General features: G+C 35.6%; 1 protein-coding gene across 15 annotated transcripts in view; it reads right to left on the bottom strand.

The window, feature by feature from the left end:
* Positions 1-27576, bottom strand: part of LOC138318562 (muscle-specific protein 300 kDa-like) — a 197561-nt gene that overhangs the window by 88037 nt on the left and 81948 nt on the right. For 11 of the 15 annotated variants that reach the window (XM_069261040.1, XM_069261045.1, XM_069261044.1 and 8 more), the window contains 29 exons: positions 26152-26181; positions 23886-24050; positions 23305-23616; positions 22633-23124; positions 22304-22456; positions 22020-22184; positions 21599-21779; positions 21339-21484; positions 20954-21106; positions 20434-20598; positions 19873-20196; positions 19319-19471; positions 19028-19192; positions 18578-18904; positions 16924-17241; positions 16321-16647; positions 15824-15964; positions 15499-15663; positions 14923-15249; positions 14430-14582; positions 13938-14102; positions 13300-13626; positions 12843-12995; positions 12345-12512; positions 11906-12082; positions 5596-5757; positions 4849-5019; positions 4342-4518; positions 3727-4032 (listed from right to left, as the gene is read on the bottom strand). In XM_069261040.1, coding sequence (XP_069117141.1) covers positions 3727-4032; positions 4342-4518; positions 4849-5019; positions 5596-5757; positions 11906-12082; positions 12345-12512; positions 12843-12995; positions 13300-13626; positions 13938-14102; positions 14430-14582; positions 14923-15249; positions 15499-15663; positions 15824-15964; positions 16321-16647; positions 16924-17241; positions 18578-18904; positions 19028-19192; positions 19319-19471; positions 19873-20196; positions 20434-20598; positions 20954-21106; positions 21339-21484; positions 21599-21779; positions 22020-22184; positions 22304-22456; positions 22633-23124; positions 23305-23616; positions 23886-24050; positions 26152-26181 — 6168 coding nt within the window. Of the gene's footprint in view, positions 1-3726; positions 4033-4341; positions 4519-4848; positions 5020-5595; positions 5758-11905; positions 12083-12344; positions 12513-12842; positions 12996-13299; positions 13627-13937; positions 14103-14429; positions 14583-14922; positions 15250-15498; positions 15664-15823; positions 15965-16320; positions 16648-16923; positions 17242-18577; positions 18905-19027; positions 19193-19318; positions 19472-19872; positions 20197-20433; positions 20599-20953; positions 21107-21338; positions 21485-21598; positions 21780-22019; positions 22185-22303; positions 22457-22632; positions 23125-23304; positions 23617-23885; positions 24051-26151; positions 26182-26811; positions 26821-27320; positions 27348-27576 lie in introns of all 15 variants that reach the window. The other 4 variants (XM_069261035.1, XM_069261046.1, XM_069261037.1 and 1 more) reach the window with 3 other exon arrangements.

Here is a 27576-nt window from a genome sequence, read left to right on the forward strand (position 1 = left end):
TAAATCGTCTGGGTTGATCTGAGGGAAATCTCCAATAATATAGCTGCCGGTGGACTCGGCGTCCGACACGGCTTCTAGCAACAACTGACTGGGTGTACCTCTCATAGTGTCTAAAGTTTGTGAACCAAAAACGTCGACTGTATCAAAACTCGATGCGTGCATGGTATAGTACGTCTCACCATATCCAGATTCTTCACTTTCAGATTCACATCCTGCAGCCGCTGCTCCACCTTTCTTTAGATCATGATCTTGACGGCTGCTGTGCGAACGTCGGCCTGAATGGGGAGTGTGTGGCTGGCTTCCCTGGCCACGTCTTATTTTACGTCGACTGGGAGTACTGTCGTGACCTCCACGTACTGACGGTGGGTATCTAAACACACTGTCATCACCATCATCGTCGTCATCATCATCGTCACTGTAGCGTGACCCAAGAAGATGGCTACGTCGCCCAGACGACCTGGCTGACGGGTCTGAGGTTTGCGTGGATCGGCACTTGCGTCTCTGCAGGGTAGATGAGTGGAGGAATGGCAGTTATGTATGTATAATTTAACAAAGAAATGATTAGTGTAAAAAATAACACTGTCACCCACTTAAAAACACCCGCAATTGTCAATCAAGCACCAAACCAACCATTAAAAAAAATTAATGTTACCATTAACTATTAGTGTCATAAAATTAATGGACAAATTAATCAATTACCATTTAATAAAGTCATTACTTTTAAAGTTTATTTTCCTTAATTTCTCTTTAAATAAACATTGAAGTGGTAAATCAATGAGACAGTTACAGGAAGAAGAGGTTTACAAATATAGTCATCTGTACACACAGAACAAGCACCGATGGAAGCCTGCCACAAAAACACACATACCCCTGACTAGCTAACTATGTATCTATCTAAAGCCATCATTGAGAGTTGCAGACTTGCTTTGCATTGGGAATGCCACATAATCAGGCACAGAGCGCAGGGAATGTTTACATATTGGGACTTTATATAAAATCGGAGTAACCGCAAATATGACTAGAGAAAAATTCTCATTTTCTTGTCACCAAAAGTTTGGATTTAGCTCTGACCCACCACTTACCTCTATATAAATATACACAGGTCACCATAAATTTATAGTCTAAAGCCACACCAGGAGAAACAGAGAAACAGACTTCACACCAGTGAAAGCATAAATAATGATATAAAGATAGATATATATGAAGGTGTAAAAGTTCTAAGACGATTTATGATAACTTACCTACTATAGTTAGTAATATAAAACTACAGGTAAGAATGGCTAGGTGAGCATTTACACACTTTAAATATCCTCGACGGCGTCTATTCAGTTCTCATTAACCTACACCTTGATAACAGGAACCACTCAAGCAAGCTTATATGAATTATTTCTCTCTGTATTGATCTCGTATAAAAGTTCTCTGACATGTTTTAACAAGTTTAAAATCTACCGGTAATCTGTTTCCCGCCATAATTTTATAGATTTATATTCCAATACAATAGCCGATCACTGGGCCGGGATCAGAGCTAGGGACTCACAATAATTAGTGTTAGTGGGGACGGTCTGATCGATATAATAGGTCTATAAACGCCACAAATATAGTGAGATATGCTGGATAAAATATTGAATAATTATATAATATACAAAAGAGGAATAAATCAATATTTCAGTGTATGTTAATGAGAGGAGAGAGATTGAAGCTAAGGGTGGGATAGACACAGGGATAGCTCAGAGATCAGAAGAGTAGAGAGATATATATCCATTAGAACATGCTCATCATTTACCACTTCTGTACGTTATACTTACTCAAATCAACTTGTTGTAAAAATCTAAACAGCCATCCATCCACAGATCTATTTTACTCTCAACACCGATATTTCACAGACATAAAAATTCTCCATGCAATCTTTCCATTATCGCAACATGCTAAGTGACATATACTGCATGTCAGAGTTGCTGAAGCGTCTTGGATGGAAATTCACTATATACCAGTATAGCACAATGGGACATTTAACTCCAAACAACTTTCCTATTGTTACTTAGCTTCTACATTTAATCCTGTCGCATGCTTAAACTTGTCTACCGGGGTAAGTCTTGGGGTCAACCAGCCAGTTCTAGAGCCCTAGGTGTATACACTGGGTAGCTGCCAGTCTTAATCAACAAGATAAAAGACTGTACATTTCATGTTTGCTTTTCCAATATACAATCAGCCATGTACCCAAGTCCTGTCAGTCGCGAATATTGATTACGCCCCCAAATCAAAGGATTATCCCAGACCACTCCATGTCTCGGCCAATCAACAAACATGGAGCTCATGTTTAAACTCTCCGAGATAATGTTTTATACACAGACACTCTATAAATCTGGTATTCAGAAGCTCTATAAAGGATAACTACACAGATCTAAATCAATGTAAGTCTGTGAGGTTTTTTTAAAGCTTCACATCGAGGTATACATCTACAAAATGTCATGAAAATAAATTTGACAAGATGTTTTCATTTCTAAAGATTCTACTACGAGCATGGGACAAAAAAGAAGTGTTGGATTTGAATTGCAAAAGTGAAAAGTCATTGAGATAATACTGAGTGATATACAACATTGACACAGGTGCTTTCTATGACGACCGAGGTGAGGCCGTCATCGATAATCATGATGAGAGCGCTGTTCAAATGAGTCGTACATAAAGGGAAAAAAATCAACAATATGGTGACATGTGCTTAACTTGATAGGCAACTTTGATTTGTTTCCATCCACCTGGGAGTTTTATGACCAAAACATTTATTGGACTACTTTGTTTGAAGAGGCATGCAAAGCAAGTGGGCAACTATACAAAACATTTACTCTCATCAGTATACACAGTATCGGTGTGTGTGTAAACTGTGGACCTCCACCTTCATTCATCCGACTTTATATAAAGGGAGACAACTAGCAAATACATATATTTCCATTAACACTTTAAAATATAATTGCATTTTTCATTTCACGCCCAGCTTAGTAAACAGAATTTTTTAATACAATTTTGTGTCTAGCTAAAATGATATTACTAAAATATCAATTTTTACAGCATTGTTGTGTCTAGCTAAGTATTCTGTCTTTTCATATTTCAGAATCACTGGAATATGTGAACTTGTATTGAGAGTTACATCATTAGTTTGAGCATAAAATTTTTGGGCTTTTTCACATCTTTTTGTATGAAGAAACCCTAACAAACAAATGACGTAACAGTCAATACTTCCTCACAAGGGCAGATAACTCTAGCATACAAAACGACAGAGTATTAACCATGTAATCTTAATACACATTTCATGTCTAGCTAATTATACAAACAAACCACACATTATGATATTACCTTGTTACATTGTTAAGGATACCACTGTTAGTGATGCAGCGGTCAGCGGTCAGCCGTCAGTGGTCAGTTGTCACACAGTTTACACACCTCCCATTATAGGATGACCACTGTATCACTGCTTAAAATTCTTGTTCTCATTCACATTAAAAGACATTAGGAATTCTTCTGTTTTAAATCTACATTTGAAATAATTTTTAAAAAAGTGATCAAACAGATACCCTATCTTTTTACAAGGATTAACAGTTTTTTTATTACTGAAGTATCAATTACAGGTCAAAATTAAACCACAGATTTGATTTTCTGATTGCCTAATTTTGAGTATAGAAGTTTAAGCAGTGATACAAATCAAGGTCTCCTTTCTTGACTAAGGTCACTTACCTTTAGCTGAGCTGACTTCTGAACAACAGACACGTCTGCTGCCTCAATCTTCTCCAACTCCTCAACAAAGTTAGCCAAGTCTTGGTCCATGTCATTCTCTTGTTCCTGGAGATCTTTGTTACTTTGGAGGGCCTGTTCCCGGTCTTCCAGGAGGTTTTCTATCTGTCCCAGAAGTTCCTCCCAGTCTTCACGTACAGCCCGCATCACTGGGTCGACCAGAGCAGGGTTGTGTTGGGTCAGTTCACGGTATCTGTTCAGGAAGGCATCTATAGCAGGTCCACGACCCTGGACCTCTTCTCTCAGAGCCTGTAACCATGGAAACATTCTACTTTACATTCATGTATCAGGCATAAATTGGAATTTGTAATACCATAACATTCTATTGTTTTAAGAAGTATTTGCTTCTACAAACATTTCACTCACTTTTTGTTAAGAGTCTAAGCACTAAACCATGGGAAGCAAACTTTTACTCTTGCTCTCAATCTCTCAATTATTTCTTAATCTTAATATCATTATATCCCTGTAAGAGGTCTTAAAATGATAAACATTAAATCAAAATGGATCAAGGTATCAAAGAGAAAGTTCTGTCCTCAAGAAAATCTCAAATCTTCTTACCTGTAAATTAGCAATTTCCAGTTCGGCGGCCTCAGCATGGAGCTTCGCTGGTCGCTGTTCCATGACCTGAAGATCCTCTTGTTTGCTGTGGAGCCAATTTCGAAGGTCTGTCCTCTGGCGATCAACAGACTCCCATTGACCAATGGTATCACGAACATTCTCCATCCGCTTCTCAACCTAATGACAAATATCAAAGAATTGATTAATAAAATATACAGGTTTTTATTTTTATTTCGCAGGACACTCAGGTTTGAAGTAAGGTATTCTTCACTATTACAATATGAAGATCCATCAAATCAAATAAGCACTAAGTATATGGTGATTATATAACAAGTGATCAGCAGAGGACTCTACCAACATAAATACAGTTATCTCCCCTTATATATACTACATGTTGTGAGAGGCATTGACCTTTAACATACTGAACACTTATTTATCTATTGTGTTGATACAAATGCCATAAAAACAATTTAACCTGTGAAACCTTAACAAAATAAATGTTGTTACCTGGGAGATGGCTTCCTTGAGTTCAGAGTTCACCTGGTCAGCTAACTCAGACACGGGTGATGGCACATCTTTCTCACTCTGGTCAAGGCTGTCCATACTTCCCAAATTGTCAAAACGATGAGATGCATTGGTCATTTCTTGTTTCATTCCATTAAGTTTCTCCCACATGGTCTAAAAATACAATGATGACAAGTTGCAGCACACCATTTTATCCACCAATCACAGTATTTGTTATATGTCCTGTTCACAGCTATAATTTCTTTTTAAAAGTTATGGTCATTTATGAACATTAAAGAATTTAGTTGATTGAAAAATGCTGAATATCTTCTAAGGATAACTAATGATGTTTGTCCATTAATTGACAACTGCCCTATTGAAGCTCAAAAGGTATAGAGGACTATACCTGTCAGATACCTTAACCAGGCAGCCATCACAGCTCTCAAACATTGTTGATTATGATAAATCTTAATCTGTTATTGTACCAAAACCAGATTATCACTAACATACATCCATATACAGCAATCTGATGAACTAGAAATTTAAATAAGTCTAATTCATTAAATAAGGAAATGTAAAAAAAGCTTACAATTAATGTTTCTGCATTTAGTTGATTTTGAAGAATTCTATATGAACCTGGTAGTCTTCAAAACATATTTTTCCATAGAAAGAATCTGCACAAGACTACAAAGACCACAGACAGTGACCTCTTGACCTCTGAACCCATAGTCCAAGGCCAGGTCAACTTACCCTGGTATTGTCTAGTTTGTCCTGAGCCACCTGAAGGTTGTCAGGCACCTGAGCGTCACAGTCACCAAGCCAGCGTGGGAACTCTTCGTTAAGGTAGTGGTCATTTCTGTCCAGGAGATCTTTGTAATCCTGCCAGCGCTTCATGACATCATCCAGACGATTCTGTAGAAAGTGACCATTAGGGGTCAAAGACAAGGTCACTAGATCTAACAACTATCACACCTAGTCACTTGAGCATCCCAACTAATGATTTTGGCTTCTGTGTATCTCAAGTCCATAGGTATCTGGATGTTTTTTCATGGTTTTTGATAGTCAATACCTTGATATAGGTCAATTAAATTTAATGGTCTGTATTTTGATGTGTTTTAAAGTAATCTCACCAACCCAAACAAAGCCAATATGCATCATGTTATCTGTCATATGTTGTTCCCTATATATAGTCTGTGTTCTGATGTAATTTTTCAAAACCTTTAAAATTGTGTGTACAACAAGATATGCTGATATCATTAAAAAGGTAGAATTTGTTGTACAGTTTACAAATACATTTCAGTCCTTTGTATTTTTTTTTTTTATTATTATTTTTTTCAGGGGTGGGAGGGGGGGGGGGTTCCCCACACCCCATTTGATTTGTCTGTAGTTGATGTGAATGACTATTTATAGACTATTTTATTGTGATTCCAATTATTTTGATGATCCATGTTTTTATGTAATAGATTTGAATGTCTGGATTTTCAAAGAATTTTTCTCATTTATTTTCATTTCATTTATTTTTGTGTTTGCAATACAAAGAATTTTTCACAATTTTAATGATGCTTCACCGCTGACAAATGGTATTTTTTCACTATCAAAAACAGCAGCAGATGATTTAGTATTTTCCTTTAGTTACAAAAGAAAATTACTTTCCACCATTACCACCATTGAAATGGTTGAGCATCTAATTTTATTTTAAGATAAAAATTTAAAAAATAATTAATTGCATCCCGAAAAAATTCCATGGCACTATATCCTATATATGAATGAAGTACTGACTGCCCATGCACCAAAGCCAAAATAAATTATTTTATATTATTTTTTGTGTTAATTAGATATATATATACATGATTAAACACCAATTATTGTTCAAATGATGAATATCATTTATGCTCTGTCGGCGGTGGAGCATCTTTAAATATCTATTTTATTTACTTTTGTGTCTGCATTTTAAATTTTTTTTTTAACAATTTTAATATTTTAATTTTGTGTCTGCACCTTGAAGGAATTTTTCACAATTAGAATATTTTATTTTTGTCTGCTTTTAGAAGGAATTTTTTCACAATTTGAATATTTATTTATTTTGAAAGATTATTTTTCACAATTTGAATATCTATTTTTGTGTCTGCATTACAAAGTTTTTTTTCAATATAAATATTTTTTTTTTTTACTTTTGTGTCTGCATTTTAATTTTTTTTTAAAACAATTTAAATATCTTAATTTTGTGACTGCATCTTCAAAGATTTTTTCACAATTAGAATATTTTATTTATGTCTGCATTTAGAAGGAATTTTTATTTTGAAAGAATTTTTTTCACAATTTGAAAATATTTATATTTGTGTCTGCATTTTGAAAGAATTTTTCATATGTATAGTTCCACATGATTTCTATGGTCCTTTTCAATGAAATGTTGTATTTTAAAGTAATGTGTTTTCATGAATTGCCACATTTTAATGTGACTTTTGACTGTGGTAAGTTGTTCTATACTAATTAAAGGATTGCAATTCTTCCCCATTTTTCATGTTTAAATATTTTGATGTAACTTCTTATATCCAATGCTCTGTACTCCATACTAATATTGATAGGTGATGTACAGCCAAACCTCATTATCACAAATTTAATAGAACAGACATTTATATTTACATTAAATGTTGTGTTACTATTTTAGAATTTGAGTAAAAACATTTCATGATTTAAATCTTGGCCAAAACCAGTAAAATAATTTGAATAAAGCAATGTCTATACAACTTTTAAAGAGTAATATATTTTTTGAATTCAGGAGGTTTGTCTGTAATTCAATACAATACAGATAAACTAAGAACTACAATGGTATTTAATGATGTTGGAGAGAAAGTGATCAAATCAAAAGAAAGCACTGTAATTGATTTTATTATTTTTATTAAATATTGAAATAGCTTGATGAGCTGACATCACCCTACACAGTAGTACTGCTAGTCTAAAACTTCCCTCACTATACAATTCCTCATCTGAGTTCTCACTAACCATTTGGATAAACAAGACATGTTTTCATGATAATATTTTTCCCTGAAAAGGAAATATTCAATCTTTTTTTTTGTTAAAAAAAAGTCTGAAGTTTTTTGGACTGACATTCAATTTTTGAAACTTTCATTTGTTTAAAAACACATTCCAAATGGTTTGTGCAACTCATAAGATTTCAGAGTGTCTATAAGGATCAGTTCAACAGTTTTTAATGAGCTCATTGATTAAGGTGTGAGTTAAATTAAATAGTTTTAGTTATGAAAGGCACAACCTATATCTCAACAGTTTAACTTTGTAAATATATATATAACATGTAAAATATTTCTTTAAACAGAATGGGACGTCATCATAAATTGTATATTGCCACATATATTGGCAAGTCTTCTTGGTGAATCCTACAGGTGAAATGGTGCTAGTTAAAAACATTCAGTCATGCATGGAGGTAATATGGAATTAATTCAAGGTGAGGTCAAAGATCACAGAGGTCAAGGTTAAAAGGTCAACATTTGACCTACAATGATTGGGACGTTTCCTTGGAGACATGCACATGGAATTCTGTTAGCAACCCAAACCAGACAAAACACATTTGTTAGGTAACTCACGACCAAATAAATAAATTACATGTTCACCTACAGTTAATAAATAAAACTTTCATATCGGCAATAATTTACAATGAATATTCTAGCACGCATAAGATAACAATTTACAGAAAATAAAACTACTAACAATTCATATAATATAGAGCATTTATATGGACAAGATTATCTGTTCATGTATACATAAAATACTGGAAAAATATAAAATATTGATGGACGGATGCAATAAAAGATTGCCTTTTACTCAAAATATCACAACAATAACAAGTCACATTCACAAAGTTACTAACGCTACCTGTTATAAGCACCAAATATGTTTTTGATGAAAAATACTGATTAAAATTCCATGTACAAGAAACGGTAACAAGTTTAGTTGACTAAGTTACACTCACACACATGTGATCTGGTAAAAATGGCCGTTCTGGCCGATCACAGGGCTTTCACTGGAATGGCACAAATAACAGTAAATAACACGCGAGTATATAACATCTCATATATATAAACTTATCACAATTTTTTGATATCACAAAGTTTTCTTTCCAGATTATATGGAATGTTTTAAGATGTTAAAAGTGTCCAGTGTCCAAAATAATCGATGATTTCCGTAATGTTTCAATCTTGTATTTATAACAGTTGATCCAATTTCTTCCAAACATTAAATTTGGTACACAAAACATCGCAAAAATACACATGGTATGATGTGAAGTTTGTCTCTTTTGCAACACTTTTTTCACTGTCTTCCGGTTGTTGGACTGATTTGTGGTTTTCAGTTCAGAAACAAATATAATGGTCATCAACAAGGTGTGTGAAAACTGACCGAAGCATGGCGAAGTGACCCGGAGTGACCGCAAGGAACTGACCAGGAGGAACTGATCGGTCAATACCAGTAGAGATCTATGTGATCCAAAACTACCTGTGGAGCAGATTAACAAAGAGTCTCACTCACAAACCGAGATAACCACAACAAAGGCAGAGGTGGATCCAGGGAAACAGGAAGTACAACCAGGGGCAATAACTCTGATTTACTGACAAAAATATTTCAATAAAACAAAGTGAAAAATTGTTTGAATAGACTGTACTTGAACTTCCTGTAGTTTTTATGATTTGAATAATTCATCTTAGCAACTTAAATTCCATTTTCCAAATTTCAAAACAAAACTTTCCTGATTGTCTCCCCTGGATCCACTGCTGTCAATTCTAATACAAACATGTTGAAGCAATTTTAATCGACAAACTTAACTAGCAATTGATTTGGAATGAAGGCTAGGAACTAAATAATGCTGATAGCAACATTCAACATTTAAGCAATCTCTGCATCCTATCAATCCCTAAAACCTATTTAACCATTTTTGAAATCTTATACAATTTAATTGATTTTCTTAATTACTGTTTTAACCCACAAATTCATAACTTAATTTGCATGTCATATTCAGTGAATGACAAAAGAATTCAATTTCAACTATCCTTCACCTACTAGATTTAATAATGTGATGGCAGTGGACCCAGAAAACAGCTATTTTCTATTGTGCTTTAAAATGGAAATGGAATCTGTGCATGTGACGTTATCAAAAGTAAAAGATAAGAAACCAAAATCTATTTAAGTTAAATCACTCAGAGAATAAAATTCACAAAAAAATTGTCTGCACAAACTAAATGTTTTGGGAAAAATGAAGACACACAAAATATGAAAAAAAGGCAATATTTGCTGAGATCGTTTCTGTATGCTGTTTTACACTTTTCATAAGAAATGATTAGCTAGATCTTTGTTTAAATCTCCAAAATAAATACAAAGTAAAACATGGGAAGTGCTCTAGAAGCATAGCAAAGGATGGCCAAAATACAAAGACACAAAACCACTCACTTCTCCACAAAAAAAAAAAAAAAAAAAAAAAAAAAATCACACAGGATATATTACTCCATCATACAATATATATTTCAACTATCTAAATACACTGTAGTATAAGATTCTCTGGATACAGATTCTAACGACTAGGACAGAATTAAAGATAGAGACGCTTGAATACTTAGAGAACAGCAGTGATCAAAATTTAAATGCAGACAAAAAAACATCAATGTTATTTGACAGGAATGTTAAATATGTAGCTGGTGACGAATCATTGTCATGGTTATACTGCCAGCAGGGATGGAAAATTTACAATATCAAACTTCGACAAGCATGCAAACAACATGCTGAAACCCTTATCTCATTGAATTTATAAATTAAAACAGTCTTTGTTATCTTTAACAAATATTATTGGACAATGTAACGATTAAGTGAGTTAAAAAATAACAAACGGAAGACATCAGGTTAAAAAAGACCAAATTAAATACAAAGAGAAGTCACTGGTGAATTGTTTATATATATTCTGTGGTAGTAACCATGGAATTAAGTTGCCATAGCAACCCTGTAAAGAACATAAACTCCTTGACCATCCTTTGTGTGCATGTCTTCCAGGCTTATTAACTAATGACCTTGACCTTAGCCACCTTGACCCTCCATAGCATGTTTGGTATTCTACACAAGCATTAGCCTTCTCACCTGTAGGATTCTGGTTTTAGTAAATAAGATAATTGCTTGACCTAAAGGTCATGACATTTCGGCTGCACGCCGTGAGTCATGGGCACTGTTGCTATGGCTACAGGCCAATGGACATGTCGATATGGCTGCCATACAAGGTCATGTCACTATGGTTACTAGTCAAAGACTTAAGGTGAAAGTTAATGTAACAATGTCTTTCAGTTAAATGTCATCGATTTATGGCCACAGTCAAAGGTCATTTAACGATGGTTACAAGGTCATGCTATGTTATCCATTTTTTTTGCAAGATACTAATTTTTTCCGTGAGGGAGCTCAAATTTTTATTTAGATATTTCACACATAAGGTATAAAATACAATTACAAAATATAAATAAGCAGATATTTGACTACTGGTTACCAGTCTAAGGCCAAAAGTCATGATATATCATGACTACCAGATGAGGGCCCTGTCACTGACTCCTAATTATATGTCATACGTCACATGTCACTATGGTTACCAGTTAACCGTTAAAGTTTCTATGGCTACAAGTCATATTGCATGTCACAATGGCTGCTAGCCGTAGGTTGAGCATTTATACATTACTGGTGGTGCTAAAGATGATGATGGTGTGTAACTAGAAGCTGATGGAGAAAAGTGAGTCATCTCATACTTTAACACAGAAGTCACCAATTAAAGCAAGTTCTATCAAATAATTGGGGTTTTTTTTTGCAAATTTTATTTTGAAAACTTTTTAAATTCAACAAATGTAAAATTTGAGCTTAACCTTTTCAATTGATTTTTTTTATAAATAGAAATGGTGAATTTTGTGTTCAAAATATCAGTTCTCGGTAAATGCTGAACTTTTTATCTGACATAATCACATGTTCTGAATGAGAGAATAAAGTGAGGATGAAGATCGCTGTCTACACATGCCTGAACACTTACCCTGATCTGCTCGGCTGTCGTCTGCAAATTGAGATAACTTTCCTCCAAGTTCTGCATCTGAGACTGGACTTGTTGTGCCATCTTAGGAACTCTGATATTATCCTGTACAAGACTACGGCCTCGGTGGGACACTTCATCTAATGTAGATCGGTAGTTTTCAATTTCCTTGATCAGTCCCTAAAATACAATACCAGTATTTTTATATTGAATCAACACTAATTTAAAGTAGGTTGGATGGTTGGTTGAGTGAGCTTAATGTCATATTAACAGCTAAGGTCACTTAAGAAATGCCTCCCCTACATGTATTATGCTCTTGTGTGAATATCTATGATTTGGGAGGCTGCGGTATATCCGTTTTGTGATTTTTGCCAATTTTTCTCTGTTTTATCATCATTGTCTTGTTTGTTGAATTTTCTGCATACAAGTAAAGGATACTTACACGATGTTTATCAATTTGTCGCTGCGTGAGTTCCATGGTACTGACATTCAGGGAATTATGGGACATAAGTTTGAATGATGTCTGTAGCAGCCATTTCTCACTGTCCTGCTGTGCCTCGTGGAAGTCCAGGTGGTCGTGGTAGGCTTGTTCAAGTTTAGCCACAATCTCCTGTAAATCAGTATCAGAAAATTCAGCAATTGTAAACCTACATGTCATATTTACATACAAAGTACTGCATTTAGTTCCTAGGACGCATACAACTTAGTTTTTAACCTACTGCAGAAGTGTCTTATCGAGTTTGAACGTTTCATCAAGATCTTGAATTATTTTCATACTATCCATCCTAGTAAATCCATCAAAGCATAAACTACAATTCTACTGACAAATTTCTTCAGAAAAAATATACTTGTAATTAAGGACAAAGCTAGGCATTGAACTATGGGATAGGAAAGAAAACAGAGGGAAACAGAGAAGTACACAAGAGTCAGATCTACATACCTGTGCACGACTGAGGACTCTGTCATATCTGTTCTGGACACTTGACAGGGTATCGGACACTTCACGGTTTTCACTCAAAGCCTCCAGATTAGCGACACGTTCTGCTAATTCATTGACAAGGCGATGGTGGTTTTCAATGTCACTCAGAACAAGCTAAAACATAAGCCATCACAAATATTGTATTTACAAAAACGCATTACACTGTATAATTTGAATTAAAAAATCTTTCATTCATTCTGTGCCTACAAAATCATTCTTTAGAAGTCTTTCAACTGAAAGAGTTTTAATCTCTATGTATTACATGATAGTAAACTCTATATATTTCTTAATAAAACATTCCAAATTTTGCATACCGTATCAATACAATAAGCATGTATCACTCAATATTTCAAAAGAATGAGATCTAATTATTTAAAGCTTTTATTTTTAAAATTGAAAATGTTTTAAAATGTTGTACCTTAAATTTATCAAGCTGTGTCTTCTTCTCCACGAGTTGTGCCCGTGGATCAGGGTCGGTCGAGAGCTGGTTCTCCATATCGGCTAGCCATTTGATCAGACTGCCATAGTACTCCTCATAATCATTCCAGCGATCCTGAACACCTTCCAACATGGCGGAGGTCTCGGAGATAGCCTGGTTTAGCTTTTCCCACTCGTTGGTGAGCTCTGTCACCTGCTGTTCAATAATCCTCTTACCGTCTGAGGAGGTGTTGGGAAGGATTCTCTCTGCAAGGTCACAGACCAGGTTCACTTTCCTCAGTCCTTCATCCATGTTGGTTGTAATATCCTGAAAAACATCATTACATTTTTGTCAATTACACTTCCTTTTATCATTTTTTATACTTATCTTGTCCTTTATCTTTTCTCAGCTTCATCATCTCGCCGTAAATTGTGATATCTATGCTATCCCTAGTATCATATCCCTGCAGCTTTTATCACCTCCATCACCCTTAGTATGTAGTAAGATTTGTGTCACTCTCTTATAAAGGTATGGTATCTCTGTTACCCTATCATTATTTCTAACAACCCCTAGGATGATATTTCCTCTCACTCCATCTTCTCCATCTAAGAAACTCACAAAAGAATGTTTATATGTACCTTGATGTCATCCATGCGGTCCTGGACGGCGTGCCAGTCACCTGACGTGTCGTTACAGGTGTTAACGCGCTCATCAACCTCAGCCAGCCAATCAGCTGCGTCATCAAAGGCTGTGTTGTAGTTTTTGTGGTCTTTGGCATTCTCTGATAATCTGTGGACCATTGCCTGAGGAAATGGTGGAAACATTGAATACAAGGATAAATCAAGTCTTACAAGAGAATATTTGTACAGTAAAAAGAAGTTTTCAGAACTTTGACTTTGGAACACTTCTAATATCTCCTAAATGATAATATGTCTTTATGATGAAAAATCTCCATCATTCGAGATCATTCTGAGTCAACATGGAATAGACAAGTTCAAACAAAATTTTAATTCATTTCTATCAAAGAAGTCACTCCTGCTTGGAGTTGAAAACAATAAACTGCTGCCCTTTCTAAGATTCCAATGTTTTTACAGACATACCCACAGAGTAGCTATGATTTTAACACCAACCTTTGCAGCAGACACGAGTCCCTGGTACTTGGCCGATAGTAACATCATGTTGTTGGAGAGACGAGGATCTGAGCTCCTCTGTGATACAGCGTCTGTCCGATCCTTTACATGATCCAAGGCTGCCTTCCTCTTCAGGATCTCATCAAATACGTCCTGTAAAACAAACATAATCTGTTCAAAACATGTTCAACAAAACTTTTAAATTAAAATTTGCATAAAAAAACAAGAGCTGTTGGAGAACAGCAAAGCTCGCCTATTCAGAAGAAGTTGAAGCTTAAACAATTGATGAAACAGAAACTTGCTCAAAACCTTGAAATGGGACGCCAACGCTGACACCGACGCCGACGCCGGGGTGACAACATTAGCTCCCCCTATTCTTCGAACAGGCGAGCTAAAAATTCAAAGACACAACCAAATGTAATCTCATATTAAATGTTTCATAAGATTATTTGAACTAGTGATAAAATCATCCACAAATAAAAAAGACTGTTACCTCTGCGTCCATGAGTTGTTGTTCTTTGTGTTGTTGGTCTGGCTTGTTTTCCTGGAGACCTTTGACCTTGCCCTCCATTTTCTCTGCCCATTGGTGGAAGCGCTGGTACTCCTCATCAAGTTCCAGCCAATTTCCGATACAAGCCTCGAGGTTAGCCTCCATCTCGTTGACAGAGGAAGCAAAAGAGTTCCAATCCTCTTTCAGATTGGTCAGCTCCTTGTGTATGGCTTCCTGTCCACGAGGGGCCGTGGTCTGGCACACTCGCTCACCAAGCTGGGTAGCATTGTTGACCATGTCCTGACCTTGGCGCATCTCTCCTTTGAAATCCTGTATCAACGAAAAATAAAGTTTGATCAATATAGAGTCACATTGTTGGCTCATTAGCCAATGCCTTAATAAGGGGATCTCAAACATGAAGTTCCAATGACAATTAGTATGGGAAATAGACCCAGGCAAGACTATGAGCAGCAGAAGGGACAAAAAGTTATTCTGTCCATTTTTTAAACCATTGCTATCACAATGTGAATACATTACAGATTGTTAGAGTAACATTTTACATCACTCTCAGTTCTTTACCTTGAGTTGCTGTAGTCTGTCCTGTAGGGTTCGTCGGTCTCCTGAGTAGTCACTGAGACGCTGGAGACGGTGTCGGTTATTAGCCAGCCAATCAAGACAGGCTATATAGGCCCTTCGGTACTCCTCATGGCTCTGTACTTGGTCTTCCAAACGTTCAGTCAAGTCCTGAAAATAAATAAAAGACAAATTAAGTTTCTTTAAACGCACAGCTGACATGTAAATAACCAAGGAGTAAATTTCTCATTGAAAGTTGACCCCATCAGTGTATATATTGATTGTAAGCTAAATCATCAACAAATTTTAACAAACACTGAGTATTACTCACTCTTGACTGATTAGCAGCCTTGTTGAAGCGAGAGCGGAGATCCGAGGCCACAGTCTGCGGTCGGCCATCCCTCAGATTTGATGATTTGTCCTCTAGTTTAGTAAGAGCGTCTTTGTGAGCAGCAATGTCTGCTTGTAACGCCTAGGGAAATATATAAATTCATAATTATTCTAAACTTCTTTTCAAATAGTTACTTAGAAAACTTTGATAGACTATCTTGTTAAATGTTCATTCAAATACAGCCTCCTTTATACCAAAGATCCATATACATGTACGTTAAGCAACAAACACATCAACTTTGTGTATTTTTAAGACCATATCTGGTATCTGGCATCTTTATGTTCATCTACTTACAAAAGTGCTCATGATATTGATCAATAATTCTAACAACATCTAATTCATTGTAATCACAAATAAGTATTCATTCTGTCATATTTGTCTAGTAACATTAATGTCATTTTCATAATTTAATTTTTAAACTTTTTCAGTGCACCTACCCTGCTCTTTTCAAGACTGGAGCGTTTTTCAGGAAGGTCAGCTCGTAGTTCAGGGTCCACTCGGAGTTTAGTTTCTACGTCTGCCAGCCAATTGTTGAAGTGATCGTACAGACGATCGAAATCGCTCCACTGTGTCAGTGCAGCCTCCAGGTTACGCTTGGCTTGTGACACATCGGTTAGGAGATTCTCGTAGTCCAGCTTGGCACTTTCTGTCTCTTGTTTTACTACAAGGCAGCCACGCTGGTTTGTATTTGGCAGTACGCGTTCAGAACATTCCAGCAGGGCTCGCAGATAGTTGTGTCCCTGATCCATGGCAGCTTGTATGGCCTATAATATACAAATACCATACTTTGATATAACTTTTTATAAATATTTCTATAACAATTACAGCTGTCTATATTTTAACTACATTATTATTAAATTGGAAAAAAAACCCATTAGATATACATTATATACTAACACAGGAACAAACTGCCTCAGATTTTATATCAAGTAACATTTGATATTACATGGCACAATGAAAACCAAGGCTTGTCAATTATACTATAGCTCATTTAACTGAAATCTTATCATACTGGAATTAGAATCATTAAATAGACTTACAGCAATCCTGCTGATCTTAGTTCCAACATCATCTTTGGATCCTGCTGAGTCCTGAACTTCTCGGAGAGCTTGCTGGGTATCCTGGAACCAGTCCTGGAAATCTTCCAGATTTTGTTTATATGTCCGATGGTTTTCAAAGTAGGCCTCAAGGTTTTTGACGATGTCCTTGGACAAGGCGATCACACCCTGGTATCGTGTCGTCAGCTGTGTGATGGCATGTGACGTCTTGGCATCAGCGTTGGTTTGGAGAAGAGCCTGGGCTTTCTCATTCACCTTGTCCAATGAACTTTGCTTACCCAACACATCCTCCAGGTAATTCTACAGGTAAATATTGGTAAACTACTAGTAACAAGTAATCTAAAAGTAATAAAATTTAGCATAGATAATTCACATATGTAATTTTGAAATAGTAACTTAAAATCAAGCTAATTCTATAGATAAATACATGGGTAATGTTTTCTAAAGGTAATTTAACAGAAAATTCTACAAGTATGGGTATTTTACAGGCAAACTTAAATAAAAGATCAGAGTATTTACGTCTACAATACAAGTACAGTGTACATCCAATTTTAGACTGCATACCTAAAGTGTAACCTTGCATTAAGACAAAGCATTTAATTGATAGACAAAAGAGTTGGTAATTAAAAACTAAGATATAGAAATCTCTTCTGTAATTAACAAACAAGTGGGCAAATCGATTAGCATTTTAAACAAAGGGTAAATAATCAATTACTAAAGGAAGCATGCTTTGTTACAGGTAAAACCAGGGTAAATAAAAGGTAATTTGGGGACAATAACAGGAAATCATAGGATAGTTATCATCAGGATTCTACGGACGTATCTAGCTTACATAACAGAGAGGTTGCTTTTATACTATTTCACCATCAGAGCTAGATACTTAGATGTTTATAAAATATCCAGTAGAATACTTTGGCTAATTGATCATGCAGAATACACTACTCTCCTTAATCTACTTCCAACAGTTGTTGTTGTTGTTGTTAATTTTTCATAAAATAATGACAATCATTTCTGCATGAACACAAGTAACAGAATATCAGACACATTATTCAACTTCTAAATCTACCTAACAATAATCTGTTCTAATTGCTATTCAGCTTACATAATAACACACAATTTACCACCACCCTTACAATAAGTCTTCAAAAGACTCCACTACATTTTTTAAGTTGGTGAGGATTCATGCTAATAGAAATTTGTGTGGATCAGTTTGAGGGGAACACTTCTAAACAACCGCTAATCTCGCCTGTCTCGGCGGTACTTACACAATAATGTAATTTGAGCTGTGAGTGGAAAAGTTTCATCAACATATTATATCCATGTAATCAACATTAGTCCTTTCCTTTCAAAATTACATTTAATTCATTTTAATTATGAAATTATTTAAAAACATACCTGAATGGTATACTAATAAGCAGTCAAATCTCTATCTTTTTGAATATGTTAACTTAAAGGGAGTTGACGCTAATGGAAAAAAAACATAAAATATAGAGTTGTATTTTAAATATGTTAAGGGGACACTGGTGTGGAATTAGCCATTTTCTGAAAGCAAATTATGTATGAAGCTTAAATTCCATGTCTGAAGTTACCAATAAAACGTGACCTTCGTTTATGCTATATTAAGATCAGCACTAACCTGGTACTGTTCCCAGTGTCTCTTCTTCTCATCAGCTGAGGATTTGAGGTCAAGGTCAGCCCTAAGGTAACTTTCCGTCTCCTTCAGCCAGCTGTTGAATGAGTTGTAGCTTTCCTCAAAGTCATTCCAGCGGGTCAGACACCGCTCCAGATCTTCTTGTGCCTCTGTCAGCTGGGTACGGTACTCCTCAAAGTCACGCTTCATGGCCGCTAGTTCCTGGCGGATTTTGGTCTGTCCTGTAGCTGATGTTGACGAGAGGGTGGTCTCCCCTGACTTGGTTGCATCAGTTAGTCGCTGAGCTCCCTGGCTGATATCTGCTGTAAGGGTCTAATGAAATAAAGGGACACATGTCAAAACCTTAGACATTAAATGCATTTTACAAACTTTGTTCGAAAATTTTATCAATTTCAAATCTAAAAAAAAATATTCCTGGAATTAAGAACACAATACCTTTGCCCTTTCAATCTTGGTGATGATGACAGACTTCTCTCCAAATGTATCTGAGCATGTGCCAAGTTTTTCCCGTGCTGTCCGTAACCAGGACAGGAAGCCGTTACATGAGTCGTGGTAAGCCTGGTGTTGGGCTACACACTGCTCTGCTTTCGCCAACAGTTCCTGTGGGAATAAGATCATGGAAATATCATGTAACTGGGGGGACACTAAATTGTGGATACAAGGTGAACATTAAATCACAACAGTACACTACAGGAAAGGACTAAGATTTTAGTTTTCATCGCCTACCTGTGCCTGATCCTTGATGGCTCCGTATTTGGTGACAATGTTGGATGTATCAGTGGACGCTTTACTGACCGGACTCTTGGTAGAGAGATCAGTGGCCTTCACTCCAATAGACTCAATCATTTGTTCATAGGATATCACATCCTGGTAAAGACCCTGTGAACGAAACATCCATAATTATACTACTTGTTCAATCAAGTTGTCATCAAAAAGCCATGTCCAAGTACAATTCCTCAAATACTGTGTCATTTCCTTGTCTTCTCTCACTTTATCACCTAGTTGGTTGAATGGTCACTCTCACTTTATCACCTAGTTGGTTGAATGGTCACAACCTTATTTGACTTTAGAGCTCTTGACTAATTAGTTAAATACAGCTAATCTATTTTGAACATGATTATTAGCTACTGAACTCTTTCACAAAAAAAAAAAATGAACTGTTTCAGCCATGGGTTAAGCAAAGATCAAATGAGTATTCAGGAGTGACAGCTTTAAAAATTAGAAAAGGTTAAAGAAGAAACCTTGCTATTGAGTAAAAATTGAGATTCTATATACAGTACCTTGAGCCGCTGTAGCTCAGCCTTCTTCTCTCCTAGATCGACCTTGGACTCCGTTTCTCGGAGACGTTTCTCCATGTCGCGCAGCCATTTGTGTATTTTGTCGTAGCTGTCGTTGTAGTCTGTCCATTGAAGAAGACATGACTCCAACATGACTTTGGTGTCGGTAATCTCACCTAACATATTCTCCCATTCCTGTTGGAGTTGTTGTAACTCTTTACGGATCATCTCGCGACCATCCATAGACGTGTTTGTCATTGTTTTCTCACCCCAGGTATTCGCCGTGTGGATGAGAAGCTGTCCCTCCTCCTTAACTACGACAAACTCCTAAAAACAAAATCAGGGTGTCTTAAACTCTTTAAATTTTATGCAAAGAGATGTAAACAGTTTGAAGAAGCACATAAAGTTTCCTAGAAATTCATTAAAATTTTGAGCTCTAGTACAACGGGCAAAACCTTCTACGTAGCAATTTATAAGTTACTTAATTTTAAAAGTTAACAGATGAAGGACAGTATCTTCTGATATCAAGCAACACTGGTAATCTGACCACACTACACTATTTACCTGTAGTTTCTCCAGCTGACTCTGTATCATGAACTTGTCACCTGACGTATCAGCACACACGGACACCTTGTCGCGTGTGGACTGGAGCCAGGTTGCAGCCTCGGTGAAAGTGTCAGCGTATTGGGCATGGTCCTGTGTATACTGCTCGTATCGCTTAAATAGGTCCTATAACAATTACAGACAAATAAGCTAATGGTAATTAGGTTGTGTAATTATAACTTGTATTTCTGGTGATTAATCAAAGTCCTGATTACAATGACAAGTCTAACTAGAACTAAATAATCAAATTGATCATATTCAGTCATCAGCACTTGTGGTGCTAATATTAAGAAATGTATGACTCAGCAAAATGTTTGAAGGACTAATATCTGTGGACTTATGTATAATCCCTACAATAACTTCAACAGGACCAAGGAAAATATTTTGTTACATAAGAAAAGTTTCCACATACATGTAAAGCTGTGTCATTCCTATTACTAAGAAAAAAAGTGTCAGATCTGCAATATACTGATTTACAAACCTTGGATGCCGCGATGAGACTAGTGTAGCGTGAACTCATCTGTGTGAGTTGTGATGTGACACGATTATCTGTCGTAGACTGAAGTAAAGTCTGTGACCGCTCGGCCAGGGCATCAAAGGCTGTCTGCTTGTTCAGTATCTCCTCATGGACACCCTGTTCACAAATCAGAATGATTTAATTAAGGATTGCTTATCTGTGACTTCTCTCATTAAATAATAACGATCATTATCATAAATTTCTGTATAAAATTGAAACAACTTTTACAGTAATAACAGCTTCTAGTTGCTGTGTGTGTTAATGGATAGAGACACTATACTTAATATCACTTCCTTACCACAGAGAGAAATGAAGGAGGAGAATGTGATCAATAAGGATGTATACTTACATGTTGTTTCTCAACTTGTACAGTTTTATCCTCCAGGGTGGCCTTCAGCTCAGAGTCGGCCTTCATGTCTGTCTCGGTGTCCTTGATCCACTGGCTCAGTTCATTGTACTGCTGTTCATACTTATTCCACTCCTCCAGCAGACGAGCTGTGGATACAAAACACCTTTGTTAGGATATTTTCTGATGAAATATTCTGATAAAAAAAAAAAAACAAATCGCACTGTCTCTTCAATAGTAAAAAAAATTCCATGAAATCTTACCGAGGTTTGCGTTGAGTTCGTCACACTCGTTGACAAATCCCTCAAACTCATTGGTCAACATGGCCAGTTCCTCCTTGATCAGGTCCTGACCCTGGGTGGATGTCTCAGGTAACACTGTCTCTCCCTTCACTATAGTTAGTTCCAGTTTCTCTTTGCCGGTATCATTGGTGCTGAACACATCCTACAAAGGAGATTTATAAAACAAACTGAAGTCACAGAATCAAAACCAGAAATGGGCTTTATAGTGTCAGGAAAAATAAGGAAGACCTTTCAAAGTGGAGAAGCCAGGGGTCATCTAAGTCTTGACCATAAGTTTCTTTATCACATGACCTTGACACTAAGTATTAACTTTAATGCTTTTCATAACATGACCTTGATTTTTAAATGTTGCCCTTCAGTCTCTGTAACCTTGACATTGTACCTGTAGTTTATGAAGTTGTGCCTCGATGGCTGTTCTATCGCCTCGTACATCACTACAAGCATTAAGTCCTTCGATGGCCATTCCTAGCCAATCAGACGTCTCCATAAAAGTGTCACGGTAGGCTTGGTGGTCCTTCACATTCTTCTCACACTTCACTAACTGATCCTACAAACCAATGAAACTGAAGCATGAGACACTCCTCCCAAATAAAACACCTCAAGCGTACATTTTATTGTAGATTCATTTCCAATTAGCAAATTTTGTAGGATATTTTGATGAATTACCTTCACACGTCCAAGCAGCCTTTCGTATCGACTGACTTGGCGTCGGATCTGGTTGCCGAGATTCGCCTCCTTGCTTGTCTGTTTGAGGTTCTCTGATTTATCATTGAGGTTATCAATGGTACTCTGCTGACTGTTCACATTTAACTGGAGAACCTGTAAAACAAAACATGATCATTTTGATACTGAAGTTTTACTATAAAGTTTTATCTTTTTCCAAAAAATGAATTGAAAGTTGTATTTCTACCCCTTTTAATAATCCTAGTTTTCCTCTATTCTATTTTGGCTTATTTCATTCATTATTATAAATGACCTGACCCCTGTCTACTGACCTTGACCCTTTCGAGTTGAAGCTTTTTCTCTTGCAGTGTGTTCTGTTGCTGTGATTCATTCTCTAGCTGCTTCTCAAGGTCTGCTAACCATCGGTCAAGCTGGTCAATACTGTCGTCGTACACTGTCCATTGGGTCAGTGTTCCATCTAGTTTTGTCTTGAGGTCGTTTAGGTCCCCTGACAAAGCATCATACTCTGCCTGAAGACCCTGCATTTCACGTCTCATGTTGTCGCGTCCTGGTACTGACGTATTGGGCAGTACTATTTGGAGGTTGTCCAGAGCAATCTGTAGCATATGTAGTCCTTCCTCCTTGTCGCCCATGAGTTCCTGTACATCGCCTAGACGTCCCTGGACAGCCTGACGGTCACCACTGATATCAGAATGAGCTTGGAGTTTCTTCCTCATATCACTCAGCCATGATTTACATTGGTTAAATGAAGAGGTGTAGGCCTGGTGGTCCAGCACATACTGTTCCCAACGGCGACACAACTCCTGATAATGTCAAAAACAAATATATTTTCACATAAACTAATATATGTACCTTTAAATTCATTATCTACCTTGCTCTCACATTTAAGTCTGAAAATCCCTGTACTAAAGAATTGCTTCTATAATATTAATCTTTACATTTACATTAAATTCTGAACTTTATACCAACAATTAAATACTGACCTTGACATTGATGTAGATGGTCTGATACTTGGTGCCTAGTTGTGATGCCTGACTGATCACCCGTGTGTCTGTACTAACACGGACGAGGTCCTGGGCGGCATCACTGAGCGTGTCCACGTCACCCTGGTGATCTATCATCTCCTTGTGAAGTTTCTTCAGTTTGTCCAATTGAGATTGTTTGTCCTTCAAAGTGGCCTTGAGCTCTGTGTCACGAACTTTGACCTCCATTTCTTTCAGCCAAGCTGAGACCTTCTCCTGCCAGGCATCAAACTCTTTCCATTGGTCCATACAGCTTTCAAGGTCAGACTTGGTCTGTGAAAATGTCATAAAATGTCATGAGGTCATATGGTCCAAAGATAAAGGAGATGCAAATCATTAGTTTTAGATGAGTGTCTTTTCTCTTCCATTTTTCAAACAATTTCCTGAGAATTCTGAAAATATTACTTAAATTAGAAACAACTTTGGATAAACAAAAGTAGTTCCAAAATCTGCATTGATGCCACAGTTTTCATATTATAATCCTGAACATATATTTCCAGCATGTATTGTTTCATGAAGACTTTGATGAGATTAAGACTTACCTTTTGTAAGGCATTGACAAAGGCCTCCCAGTCATCCTTTAGTGCGTCTGTTTCTCTCATGACAATGTCTTTACCCTGAGGTGCTGTGTTTGGTAAGACTTTCTCTGACAGACTCACCACATTCTTCACCTTGGGTTCACCCTCCATCTTTGTGGCAACGATATCCTGTAAAATTTCATTATTCTGGTGAGTAAAGATGGCCAACAAAGGCAAAACATGCCAGATTTATAAACAAATTATTATTAATAGGAATTAAACAGAGAAATTATAAATAATAAATAAATCACATGCTTTTGACACAAAAAAATATCATTCCTGTGGATCATAAGCAAGCCAAAGCATATTGATTTTGTCCTTAAATTTCCATATTCTTTCTTAATTCTGTTTTTTAAACTTGCAAAGCCTATCTTAGGTAAAACACTTATCATTCAATGCTACAAAACACTCATTAAACAGAATTGCTATGGATGAACTCTACCTGGATATACTTTGTAAGTACTTATGAATGCCGACTCATTCACCCCTGAAAACACATTTGAACTCTTCAAAGCCTTTGACTGGAACAGTTCATTATGAAACCAGGGTGATTTTGTTTGTATTATGTTTGCAAAGGTCAGTTTTGTGATAAATATGCAAAAGTGCATTTTCATTCTTTGAATAAAGATTTTTTTAAATATAATATGAAGGTAACGAAATTCATATATATGTAGGAGGGTAGCTATTATTTCACCAAATCCAACCACAATTTAAAAAGTGAAACCATTATATCATAGGGAAATAGGGTATAATTTTAATAAATTGGGATAAACTCCATCACCAAACTTGATCAGTATCACCAGGTAGGTCTGTAAATGTAGGGTTCACACACAAATAACTACACGTACGTGCAGATTCTAGACGGTAACCACTAGGGATGTGTCGGTGTTTCTAATAGGCTCTCTACTCAGCCAATCAGAACATGCATCTCATTTGTATCAAAGTTTATTCCTTGTCTTTATGATATTGAGTTATCTGCCCTTTTGAGTAGAATTGGATTACTTCAACATTTATTTGTATGACACCACAAATGATGCATCAATCCATACATGCGACTAAGGGCAGATAACTCTGTTTTATAAAAATATATGGGTTAATGGTTTCAGTTATGATTTTTCTTATCTTTTCTCTTCCATTAACTGGATTTAAGTTGATAAATAGCACAAAATTTAATAATAAAATTTATTGCTAATTTTTACTGTATTTTTCTAACAAACAAAATAGTATCAAGCAAAATAAACATTGCTTTGACCAATTTTTCAATACTGTACATAAAAATCACTATAACTATCTGTATATAATAATTCTTTCTGTGCTGGTGCAGGTTGTGCTTTTTCTTTCATGTGAATCATGGTGATTTTCATTTCTTTAACAAGCAGTATATATATATGTATGTACACCGTACATGTGTTTACCACATATTTATATTCTCTACTATTGAAATGAGTGAATAACTATGACTTTATTTAACCACATGCAAAACAGAAACTAAAGCACAAAAGCCAATCATTTCAACCTTCATACCGAAGTGTATTTTGAAATTCGTTATTTTTTGTTTATTCACAAAACATGCACATGCATTCTAGCGATTCACTACAAAAAAAACTTTGGAAACATTGTCTAAAAACCAAACCTAAGCACACATTATTTATTCTAGTCGTTTTTTTCCCCTTTCTACCCCATACACAATAATTTAGCCAATATTGATGATCTGTTACTAATAGCAACAGAATCAAACCGCTCACACACCAAACTGAGTAGCCTATGACACTGCCTGTTACTTACACGAGAAATTTTCTCTATATCAGTGTTCTAGTAAAACAAGTTATTAAAACAGTAATTTCTTAATTGACATATTCATCACTCAACACAACATCAATTTCTTATAAAAAAAAAGTACAAACAATAAAATGTGGATTCAGTTATGCCAAAAAATTGAAAAAAAATGTTCCAGGTTTTTTTTTTATTTCCATTGTCAAAAAGGAAAATCATTTAAAAAAAAATCAATAACTTTCAAGACTTAATTTCATTTTGCTTCTAACTTTGAAATCATACCAAATACACAAAATATTTCTTTTGCCCTTTGATTTCCCTGAATATAACTCTTAGTTTTATATTGAACATAACGACAGTGACGTGAAGTGTTTACTGACATGCTGACGTTAGCGATAACAGGTGGATTTATTTTTGTGCGGGTCATTCCACATAAAAACTTTCTTAACTTCCATACCCCAAATTTGAAGTAGGATGTGAATTCCATCTGTCCAATAAAAAAAAGACATCACACGTCCCGTAAAATCTGATTAGGGCTGATAATCTGCAGCTTTTTCATATCGCGATACACACAACATAAATTCAATAATTCACAGACCACTGAAATTCCAAATTCTTGATCCAAGAAAATGATACCATAAGGTAATATTCTCTTATAGCCAGATTTTTGTTCCTCCTTTTATTCTCACTGCCTTACACTAAATAAAACTTTTTTTATTAGAATGAACAACAGATAGTTTTCAAATCAAGAAAAAATACGGTATGTCATTTTTGAAAACAAAAATTTATATAAGGGACATTTCTTTTGCCTTTTTCATGATAATGTGTCAGTATCGCAGTATGCATCAGCAATCAGAAATATTTCGATAATTATACCAGCCATTAATCTAGGGTATATACAGTGTGACCCTGACCAAGATAAACAGTCTATACATTCCAGGTATAACATTGTACACAAACCACACCTAAATCGTCAAGCTTCCCGCTACGTATACAGACTACCAACAAGACAGAGAAAGGTAGAGAGGCAGAGTGTCTATGGGAATCTGTAGATCTTACGACAGAAAAATAAATCAAGCCTAATTTATCAAAATAAAAAAATGTACAGAACACTTACACAGCGACGCTGGAGATTGTTAAAGGGGAGACAACAACAGCAAGTTAGTGTCGGCAAACACACAATTTTATCTAGTACAGTTTAACAAGCTAATTCTTGTGTTAAATCAAATACTTTTTGAATATCTATTACATAAATAAATAAGATATAAATATGTTAAGTTTTTTTTCCCTTCTATCTTTCACTAATTTTTTTTTATTTCCAAATTTCCATTTAACAATGTTGTTTACAATTGTTCTTTATTTGTATTTGTATGAACCAATCCTTCTTTTATTTTATCTATTTTTATTTATTTATTTCCTGAAAATATCAATAATCATTCTCATTCAATCATCTTTTAATTTTCTTTTTATTTTATTGAATTTTTGTTCTTTCTTTTTTTTTTCATTTTTTTTTTTCTTTCTTTTTTTCTTTTTCTTTTAAATTTTCCAAATGGAATTAGTTGTTAGAAAACAATCATGCAGGAGAACCGCTGTCCATTACAAATCGTAGAGGATAAGAATTCTTACACTTTTTATCAGGCTCGTATAATAACCCTGCAATACGTATCATCAACATTGTAACACATGCACAAGGAGACATATCACAGCACACACATATATAACATAGGACATCACAGTTTCTCAAGTATATAGACTAAACAAAACTTAAACACAGAATCGTTGTTTAGCAAAAAGATGATTTCACAGAAAAAAAAGTTATTTCATAAATTGATAAAGTTAAGTTACACAATTTAATATAAAAATACTTTTCTTTCATTTAAAG

This window comes from Argopecten irradians, chromosome 3 (genome assembly GCF_041381155.1).
Source record: "Argopecten irradians isolate NY chromosome 3, Ai_NY, whole genome shotgun sequence".
Lineage (NCBI taxonomy): Eukaryota > Metazoa > Mollusca > Bivalvia > Pectinida > Pectinidae > Argopecten > Argopecten irradians.